This window comes from Oryzias latipes, chromosome 21 (assembly GCF_002234675.1).
Source record: "Oryzias latipes chromosome 21, ASM223467v1".
Classification (NCBI taxonomy): Eukaryota; Metazoa; Chordata; class Actinopteri; order Beloniformes; family Adrianichthyidae; genus Oryzias; species Oryzias latipes.
In genome coordinates, this window is record NC_019879.2 from 24,688,595 (window position 1) to 24,699,335 (window position 10,741).

The window sequence follows — 10,741 nt, forward strand, 5'->3', positions numbered from 1 at the left end:
AATACTAGGCTACAAAATACACCTACAAAGGTGCGCCATTGATTGCAAACAAAATATGTTCATTTGTGCACACAAGTGATTTTTCTAGCAAATTAATTTAAGCCCATGTGGCAAAAAGGAGTACACCCCAGTCCTAGTCTTAGGAGGAAAGCCGAACTTAAGACCACAACATTCTAATTAACAGGCATTCAACCACAAGTGAGTTTAGTGATTCATTTAAGAGGTGTCCAGCACACAGATGACTAGAAAAGGGCATTTCTTAACAAAGAAAAGCCCCTCCCATTTCATGCTGTCAGTAATGGCTCTCCATGGAAAAGAAATGTCACAAAATCGGAGAAGGGAAATCATTTCTTTGCAGAAAAAAGGTGAGGGGTACAAGAAGTTTAGCTAAGCTTTACATGTCAGTCAAAACACTATCACAAAAGTAATCCAAAAATTTAAGAAAGATGGAAGTGCAACCATCTAACAGAGACATTCATGGGAGCTAACAATGAGTTTTATTGCTAGAGGAGACAAGCCCGCTTGGAAAGCCTGGCGGACAGTGGCGGACTGCGACGCCATCTTGGTGAGGTCGTCGGCGCCCACATGACAATGCTTTCTATATGCCTTTGGTGGCATCTAAGTATCATTTGTGTATATATATATATATATATATATATATAATTTATAAATATAAACATAATATGTTGTTATTAAACATCACCACAGGAGCGTCTTCTGATGAGAAGGAAAAAATCACCACGCAAGTTCACTTGAGTGACCGTTTCCCGTGACGCTATACGTCTAAGGGGCCGTTCGAATGGCTGAAAGCGAGCACGCCTGCTTTACTGATGAGTTTGATTGACAGATTCATTAGCCAATGTTAACATTAGTTGACCTGCAGTGTGAAGAGAGTCGCAATATTCACTGCAGAGAAATCTCTCACAAATGTGGGGAGTGGGAGCGGGTTTGTGAATGCACATTCTAAAATTCGCACAATCTGTGAGTTCAAATTACAAGTGTACCTAAAAATCATGTTTGTGAAGCATCTGTTGTGCATTTCTGAAAAATGTATTGTGTATTTCTGAAAAATATATTGTGATTTTGTGAAACACAGCATGCACATTTGTGAGAAACACTTATTGTGCATGTGTGAAACAGAACGTGTGGATTTCCAAATTTTATAATGCACGTTTGAGTAAAATTACAGTTGTGAATCAGAGCGTGTGTATTTGTAAAACAAGTTGTGTGCATTTCTGATTATTGAGACTGAATTAATTATATAGTGTGGACTTCAGGGTGTGTGTGAATCCCCATGTTTCTACAAAATGATTTAACTCTTTTGATCCGTAGCATGGTCCGTTGTCATTGTCACTTATGACAATCTCTGGAATGCCGTGTCTTCCCATTGCTGCTTTGAGTGTACAACTGTAAAGTCTTTCTAGCTCAAAATACCTGCTTAGGTAGTCCACTATGACAATGTAGTCTCTTGAGTTCCACCTAAACAGGTCAGTCCCTAGCACTTGCCATGGTCTTTGAGGAATAGCATGTGATAGTAAAGGTTCTCTGGACACATGGATTAACTGATAACATTTTTACATTCAGTGTTTTTCATGTTCCTTTCTTACGACGGAGTTTTAGGGCCACGGTGAGGAAAAAAAATTCTGGCCAACATGACGAGATTAAAGTCGTCATGTCGACTTTAATCTCGTCATGACGAGAAAAAACTCGACACAAAGTTTCGAGAAAAAACTCGTCGTGTCGACATAAAAGTTGAAATAAATGTGACCGAACGCCCTCTTACATTTGTTAACCCAAATGGAGACTGGATTTGATAGGTTAAAAACATATAATTTATTAAAAACTTGACACAGATTCCATAAAAGAGAAAGTTAAAATGGACTCAGACAGTTGGACCGCACTCCAACACTGCATGAGGGCGGCTGCCTCCAAGATCGCCTCAGCCCCACTGCACTGGCGGGTAGCCACAAACACCACCAAGGGAGATACCTGATCCAACTCCCACCAGGAGTACCTGCTCAGGGTCCAAATACACACAAAAACACACCACAACCCAAACAGTGATTAAAAGAAAATACAAAACAGAAGAGGTGCACCTGAGCAGGTCACCACTAATTTATGGGCTGAAAACAGGGGGGTCCCCCTTACACAATACCATATATGGCACCCACCAGCTACCATAAGGATAAAAGGAGGAGGCAGCTACCCTCAGCCAGGTCCAGACACCAAGATACTAAAAATGAGCACAACAGTTTAAAAAAAATGGATAAAAGCAAGGGTGTCAAGCTTGATTAAAACATTAAAAACAATGACTAAAAACACTAAGCAAAACAGCAGTGGCAACTCTGCTGGAAAAAGAAAAATAAGTTAGTTCTCCCCTGGGACAAACACATGCTTTACAAACCCTTATATTACCTCTCATGCCCCAGGGTCAGAACTCATGCCACCACCTGTTAATATAAATAGAATTTAAAATGTTGCAAACTCAAATGCTAAAAACTTTAGTAAAAGGACTCAAATGATTAAAAGCTTTAGTAAAAACGGTCCACATGTCAAGCTCACCTACCAAGGCCAAACCAGGAAACCAGCATCTAGATTGAACTCCCACTGCTGCTATTTATCAGCCTTGTGAGCCAATCACAGCTCAACAGACAGGTGCTGGCCATGAATGCTAAACTATGGAACACCATGAGGGACAAACCACCACCCACAGCTCTGTCTGTCACATTTTACCCCCCCTTTTTTGTATCCGTGCCCCACGGATACAAAAACAAAAAAACAAATCTACCTACTCAACACCATGGTCGAAAATAGGCAGTAATGCAACCCTCTAGCTCAGCTACCTGGGAGTTCGTAGCCCCATCTGCCTGATTTAACACTGATGCTGGGAGGTGATGCAGGTTTCTATGTCGTCCTGCTGTGGCGCGTGTAGACCTCCTCGGACCTTCTGCATCAGACCCAGGGGGTAACACAGGAGCTTGGAAAGGTTCTGTAGCAGGGACGCACTCTTCCTGAGGTGTAACATTGTCCACAAGGTCACCTTGAAGGAGGGTTTGTGCATAGAATGGTTCAGGTTGGCCACCTCTGGGGTCAAGCATGACCCATGCACCCTGGTCATCCTCCTCACCACCCGACTGCATTCCGGTTACCTGAGGCACTTCCTGCATGTGAGGCAGCTCTGAGGCCCGATCCACATTGGCTGCCTTCATCATGGTTCGGTGGACTTGACGAATCCTACCCAGATCTTGAACGGGTGCAACTGAGTATACAACTCCATCTGGTTTAGGGGCCTGTATTACCTTATGTAAAACAGGACTCCAGGCATCTTGAATCCTGGTGCGACCGCGCATGGTGCAGTTTTTCAGGTACACTAGCTGCCCCTCTGCCAATGGATCACAGAGGGTTTGGCGGTCATGCCGGTCTTTGCGTTTTAGGGCAGCTGCCTGTAGACGTTCCCTGGCGCCATGGAAGGCCACTGCAAGGCGGCGCTGATGTTCTCGCACCCAGTCAGTCACTTGCCCCCGTTCTGGCTCTTCAATCCTGCCCAGAAGGAAATCGACCGGCAGTTGAGGTTCTTGGCCAAACATCAAGTAGTACGGTGACTCACTTGTTGACTGATGAGTAGTGGTATTGTAACAGAACACCAATTGAGGCAGGTATTCTGGCCAGTGTCTTTTCCTCTCTGCTGGCAGTGACCGCAACAGGTCATGCATTGTCCGATTGAACCGCTCACACTGCCCATTTCCCTGGGGGTGGTATGGTGTAGTCCGGGATTTCTGCACTCCGTACAGGTTACACAGCTGACCGACAACAGCATTTTCAAAGCTGCGTCCTTGGTCGGAGTGGAGGCGAGCGGGAACACCAAAACGGAAGAACCACTCCCGAACAAGGGCGCTGGCCACCGTTGCGGCTTTCTGGTCTCTGGTAGGCACCGCCTGTGTGAATTTAGAAAACACATCCGTCATTATCAAGACATGCTCTCTCCCGTCAGTAGCTGGCTCCAGAAGGGTAAAGTCCACTGCTAATATTTGGTTTGGGCGGGAAGCCAACAAATGCCCCATGGGTGCACTGAGTTTGGGCTGAGAGGTCTTTGCCAGGATACATCGTGTACAGTCTTTGCACCATTGTTTAACGTCATCGCTCATTCCTGGCCAATAACATCTCTGCCTTACTAGCTCAGTGGTACGTTCAATCCCCTGGTGGCCATGGTCATCGTGCAGCTGCTGCAGGACTTCTTCTTTGAGGCACATAGGCAACAGCAGTTGTAGGATCTCCTCCCCTCCATCTGGCCGCTGTACCTTTCGAAAGATCAAACCATCCTTACTTGTGACCTTGTCCCACTGCCGTAACAGTACTCGAACCGGTCCTGACAGTTTGTCCCGAGCACTGGAACTTGGGGCTTTCTGTGCCTTCCAGAAGTGAAGAAAGGCACCAATAGTGGGGTCTGCTTCCTGTAACAATTTGAGATCATTTAGAGTATATGAGGGAAAAGCAGAGACGGCATACTGGGTAAACTGCGGTTCCTGTCGAACAGCTTGATGTATAGCAACCGGGATGGCTACTCCTTCCAACATTGACTCAGTGTTCATCCTTGTCATTGCTGTGGGTGGCTGCCTGGACAATGCATCTGCATTTGTATTAGCCCGCCCTGGTCGATATCTTACATCATAGTTGAATGCCGACAGCTCGGCCACCCAACGATGCTCAGTTGCCCCCAGCTTGGCTGTCTCCAAATGACTTAATGGATTGTTATCAGTCCACACGGTGCAATGTTGGCCCCACAAATACTCCCGAAACTTTTCAGTCATAGCCCACTTCATTCCGAGAAACTCTAGTTTCATGGAACTATAGTTTTTCTCTGCTGGGCTGAGGCTTCGACTGGCATAGGCGATGGGTCTAACCCTGCCATCCTGCTCTTGAGACAAAACTGCTCCAAGGCCTGCATGGCTTGCATCCACTTCCAAAATAAACGGGAGGTTAAAATTGGCAAATGCCAGAGTGGGTGAACTCACCAGTCTCCTCCTAAGCTCATTGAAAGCTGCCTCACATGCATTGCTCCAGTGGCTCTCCAGGGGTGGTTCTTTTCCTTTTCTGCCTGCCAATTCAGCAACCAGGCGATGTAATGGCGCAGCCAGCTTTGAAAACCCCTCCACGAACCGCCTGTAATAACTGGCAAATCCAAGGAAGGACCGAAGCTCAGAGACAGTTGTGGGGTGTGGCCAATTGGCCACAGCTGATACCTTGGATGGGTCCGTAGATACCCCTTCACGGGAGACCAGATGGCCAAGGTAATTGACCTCCTTCCTGAAAAAGCAACACTTTTCCAGCTTAACTTTTAGTCCTTCTCTGTGCAGTCGACCCAGCACCCGATCCAGACGATTTAGGTGGTCCTCTACACTGGAAGAGAACACAATAATATCATCCAGATATAGTAGGAGGGATTGACAATGTTCTGCCCCAAACATCCTCTCCATCAACCGCTGAAAAGTAGCTGGTGCGTTGCACAAACCAAAGGGCATCCGGTTGAACTCAAATAGCCCAAATGGTGTGCAGAAAGCAGTCTTCGGGCGATCTCTCTCATTCACCGACACTTGGTTATAGCCGCTAGCCAGGTCGAGCGTGGAAAACCATTTGGCCCCACAAAGGGCATCCAAAGACTCCTCAATGCGGGGAAGAGGGAAGGCATCTTTCCTAGTCTTGCGGTTAAGCTGCCGGTAATCGACGCACATTCGGAGGGAACCATCCTTTCGCACCAGGACAATAGGAGAGGCATAGGGGCTACTACTTTCCCTGATAACCTGACTATCCAACAGCTGTCTCAAGTGGGCCTTCACCGCCTCATAATCAGAGGGGGGCAACCGCCTATACCGCTGTCTAACAGGCTTGTCATCGAGCAGAGGGATTTCATGTGAAATCAGGTTAGTACAGCCAAGATCACTTTCAGACGCAGAGAAAACTGACTCATGCCTCAACAGAAATGTCCTCACTTGTTCCTGTTCGGTCTCCGATAGCTCAGACAGATCAATGTTCTGTAACTGTTGGCCAACACTACTAACGTGACCCTCGTGGACCTTGATAGAGGCTGTAACCCCAGACTCCTCTGGAATCTCACAAATCCCTGAAGGGAGCCCTTGAACTGTGGCTTGGACCAGATTACCCACAATGCTGCGGGGGTACAGTTTTGTCTGCGTGAGTGCTACATTCACAACTGGAATGAAGGCTGTGCCATTCTCTACACGGACCAAACAAGGTGAAACCAAAAGGCCATCCGGTAACGGCTACTAGCTGGCTCCAGCAGAACAGACGAGACATTGCCAAAGTGTGGTGCGCAAGTGGCCGCTACCAACTTAACTGTACCTCCCGGTATTAGAATAGGTCTGCGGCCTCTGACCTTGGCCAGGCCTGTTCTGACTGGATGACGCCGGGATTGATGACAATACTGTAGTGCCTGTTGCCATGGAGGTGAAGCATGCACTAGGGGTGGGAGATCAAACAAAGAAGGCCCATGCTGACCAAATAGCACATCATAGCACTGATTGATTACATTCATCCCTAAAACACCAGGCACCGCAGGACGAGGCTGGCCCGGGGGATCTTTGACCACTAGCCACCCTCGTTGAGGAATTACTTTTCCCAGCACCTCAACCGTGAACTCTGCGTAACCTGTGTAGGGAATGTCCAAACCATTGGCCGCACGTAGGTGCAACCAATGACAGTGCTGAAGGTCATCTTTAAAATGCTCCAAGAAAAAGCTCTCCACCATTGTAGACACCATTGAACCGGTGTCTAACAGACAGTTCACAATTACCCCTCCCACTCTAACAGCTACCTTAGGGCACTGTGCAACAAGGGAGGTCAAGTTAGGGTCAACTGAATTCTCACTGTTAGAGCCAGTAAGGTCCCCTTCCAACGTGTGGCTCAGCATGCTGGAGGGAACTAGTTTCCCACAACCTGGGAATTAAGACCACTATCCCCCTGTTGGGGGGATAGGGTAGAAGGGCTCCGAGTGCGAACGCGTTCATTATCACATTCTTTTGCATAATGACCCACTTGCTGGCATCGCCTACAAATGATGGCTGCACGGTTTGGCCGAGTTTGCCGCGGTGCTCTCTGTAATGTAGCCATAGCATCAGTCAGCTTATTAATCTGCTCCTGTTGCTTTAAGATTAGAGCACGCAACTCCACCAGTTCAGGGCCAATGACACCAACTGAGGGAGGGGGGGCGCCAGGCTTCACATTTGAACCTTGCATAGCACAAATAGAAGGGACTGGATAAATGCCACCACGACGATCCTCCCCTGGTCTACCTTCACGTTCCCACTGAATTGCTGTAGTCCGTGCCTCCCACATAGACATTTGCGGGGTTATACGCACCAGCCTTTTTAACTCCCTACGAAGGTCTGGGTCCAGGACATGTTCAATAAACTGGTCGCGCAAGAGTTTGTCTGATTGAGGCACAGACTCAGGGGAGGTCTGCTTAATCTTGTCCATGACTGAGAGCAGGGCATGAGAATACTCTTGGAGGGATTCACCCTCCTGTTGTGTTCTGGAGAAAAATTTCTCTTGCAAGGCTACATAAGAACTTGAACACCCATACAGCTCCTTCAGAATATTGATAATCTTTTCTGGGTCTTCCCTCTCACATCTCGGCCTATATCGTATCTCCTCTTTAGCCTCACCCTCTAAATGGTCAAAGATGAAAAACGCTTTATCAAGAGCACCTAGGCGTCTAGCACGTACACAAGCTTCAACTTCCTCCACCCAGTCATCGATACCCACCCCCACACGCCCTCGGAACACTGGACACTTTCGCTCCCTGGGGAGGTACATCAATCTGTCCAACAAAGCCGGGCTTGGTGGGTCCACAAAGTCTCTGGGATTAGCCGGGCCGGCTGAAGCTTGCTGCTGTAGCAGCCGATCATTGGCCTCCTGAAGCTGGCGAACCTGGTCTCGTAACTGCTCCACTTCATCTGCCATCGCTGAGATGGAGTCTCTCTGAAGCGCTGGGCTGGCAATGTAGCACCCTCGTTATTCAAGTCCCACGGTGTGCCCACTGCTGTTTTGCTTTTAAAAACAAACTAAAAAGACATTTAAAAAAACAAAAATCCAGATCCAAGTCTTAAATTCAGTAGAGGAATCCGATCCTGCCGACAACGCCACTTTGTGACCGAACGCCCTCTTACATTTGTTAACCCAAATGGAGACTGGATTTGATAGGTTAAAAACATATAATTTATTAAAAACTTGACACAGATTCCATAAAAGAGAAAAATAAAATGGACTCAGACAGTTGGACCGCACTCCAACACTGCATGAGGGCGGCTGCCTCCAAGATCGCCTCAGCCCCACTGCACTGGCGGGTAGCCACAAACACCACCAAGGGAGATACCTGATCCAACTCCCACCAGGAGTACCTGCTCAGGGTCCAAATACACACAAAAACACACCACAACCCAAACAGTGATTAAAAGAAAATACAAAACAGAAGAGGTGCACCTGAGCAGGTCACCACTAATTTATGGGCTGAAAACAGGGGGGTCCCCCTTACACAATACCATATATGGCACCCACCAGCTACCATAAGGATAAAAGGAGGAGGCAGCTACCCTCAGCCAGGTCCAGACACCAAGATACTAAAAATGAGCACAACAGTTTAAAAAAATGGATAAAAGCAAGGGTGTCAAGCTTGATTAAAACATTAAAAACAATGACTAAAAACACTAAGCAAAACAGCAGTGGCAACTCTGCTGGAAAAAGAAAAATAAGTTAGTTCTCCCCTGGGACAAACACATGCTTTACAAACCCTTATATTACCTCTCATGCCCCAGGGTCAGAACTCATGCCACCACCTGTTAATATAAATAGAATTTAAAATGTTGCAAACTCAAATGCTAAAAACTTTAGTAAAAGGACTCAAATGATTAAAAGCTTTAGTAAAAACGGTCCACATGTCAAGCTCACCTACCAAGGCCAAACCAGGAAACCAGCATCTAGATTGAACTCCCACTGCTGCTATTTATCAGCCTTGTGAGCCAATCACAGCTCAACAGACAGGTGCTGGCCATGAATGCTAAACTATGGAACACCATGAGGGACAAACCACCACCCACAGCTCTGTCTGTCACATAAAGTTTCGAGATTAAAGTCGCAATGTTGCGCGCGAGCAGTGAAGCTGAGTCTTTCAGGAGTATTCAGTGTTATGGCTGTTAGTGAGCTAGTGGCTTTGTATTTAAGAGTTTACGACAGAGTTTTATGGCCACCAAAAAAAAGAAATTTTATTAGGAGATAAAAACTCGTAAATTTACGGGAAAAAAAGTCATAGATTAACAAGGAGAAAACCCCGAAGTTGTCTGTTTATCGGAGCCTAGCTTGAAGATGAAAGATGTAGAGCCTTTTGTGAAGCTTTATTTTCGGATTATAGGTTTAAAACAAAGAGATGCTGAACCTTTTGGCGACTCAAAATCAGATTATTGTTAGTGGAGCCGTCTTTCCGGGTATTTGTAAAATAAGGAGCTCAGAGAAACGTTTGGGTGTAGTGGATCGCTGCAGCCTTTATTCTCCTTTTCATTCACATAACCTGAAGTTCATCTGTCACATTACGTCACGAATCTGTCATCCGATCACCAATGCGGAAGTAAACAGTGTTACATACGCCCCCTCCTGCAGATGAAGCGACCCGTTTGATCATTAAAAAACAAAGATGAATGAAAATAGTCTGTTATATTAGCATTACAACGTTGAAAAAGGCAAAAAGTGCTTCTCCTCCTCAGACGGAAGCATCACACAAACATAGAGATCTTGTCTTTGGTGGAGGAAGAAAGGATTCAAGCAAACAGCTGCAGGGACACCCGATGCCGGCTTCATCATCGGGCTGCAGAGTATGGAGGCAGAGATCCTGCAAACCAACCATCAATAAATAAAACTTTAATAACTTGTAAATCAAACAAATGAGCTTCCAGACATTTGGAACGTTATCAATAAACATTCAGCTCACCTGTTCAACTAAGTTTAGTCGGTCTAATCTGCTTCTGCACGGCGTTCACCTGCTGCTCTGCATTATCACTTCCACAATAATCTCGTAAATTTACGAGTTTTTTTCTCTCGCGCGCAACATTGCGACTTTAATCTCGAAACTTTATTTCGACTTTTATCTCGACAAGACGAGTTTTTTCTCGAAACTTTGTGTCGAGTTTTTTATCGTCATGACGAGATTAAAGTCGACATGACGACTTTAATCTCGCCACGTTGGCCAGAATTTTTTTTCCTCACCGTGGCCCTAAAACTCCGTCGTACTTTCTTGAACGAATGTGGGTCACAGAGACACAGAATTTACTGCTGAAAGGGGCTTTTGCCGGCATACGGAGAGCATATCTGTGTGACTGTGAATCACTTATGACGTGAATAATTATTGCGTTCGCACGAGTTAATCATTTCGAGGGAACGCAATAGTATCTTGTGGGAACATTACAAACTTAACATGAATGTGTTTTTCAATAACAGAAACAAAGAAACAGTTGTGGATTTTACTTTATAATAATAATAATAATAATAAGCTTTATTTGTATAGCACCTTTCAAGATATAGAATCACAAAGTGCTTTACAGTAAACATAAAGGCAAGAAACACACGATGTAAAACACATATAGAAATAAGACATGGGCTTCTTCATGCATTCAATCGAATGTTACGTTTGCATTCAGCATTTATTCACCTGTCAAACACATTTATTAGATGAAGTAAT

At 45.8% G+C, this 10,741-nt stretch overlaps 1 protein-coding gene across 4 annotated transcripts; it reads right to left on the minus strand.

Annotated features, from left to right (window-relative positions):
* Positions 1-6,283: 6,283 nt before the first annotated feature.
* LOC111946719 lies at positions 6,284-9,120 on the minus strand. Of its 4 annotated transcripts, none has more exons than XM_023950539.1 (3): positions 8,966-9,120; positions 8,815-8,849; positions 6,284-8,633 (listed from the first exon to the last, which is right to left on the minus strand). In XM_023950539.1, the coding sequence occupies exon 3, from the start codon at positions 7,975-7,977 to the stop codon at positions 6,937-6,939; it is 1,041 nt and encodes a 346-aa protein (XP_023806307.1). In that variant the 5' UTR covers positions 7,978-8,633; positions 8,815-8,849; positions 8,966-9,120; the 3' UTR covers positions 6,284-6,936. The 4 variants fall into 4 exon arrangements, with proteins under 4 accessions (XP_023806307.1, XP_023806308.1, XP_023806305.1 ...); XM_023950540.1 differs by lacking the exon at positions 8,966-9,120 and having other exon boundaries at positions 6,284-8,414; positions 8,572-8,633; positions 8,815-8,959; XM_023950537.1 differs by lacking the exon at positions 8,966-9,120 and having other exon boundaries at positions 8,815-8,959.
* Positions 9,121-10,741: the final 1,621 nt, after the last annotated feature.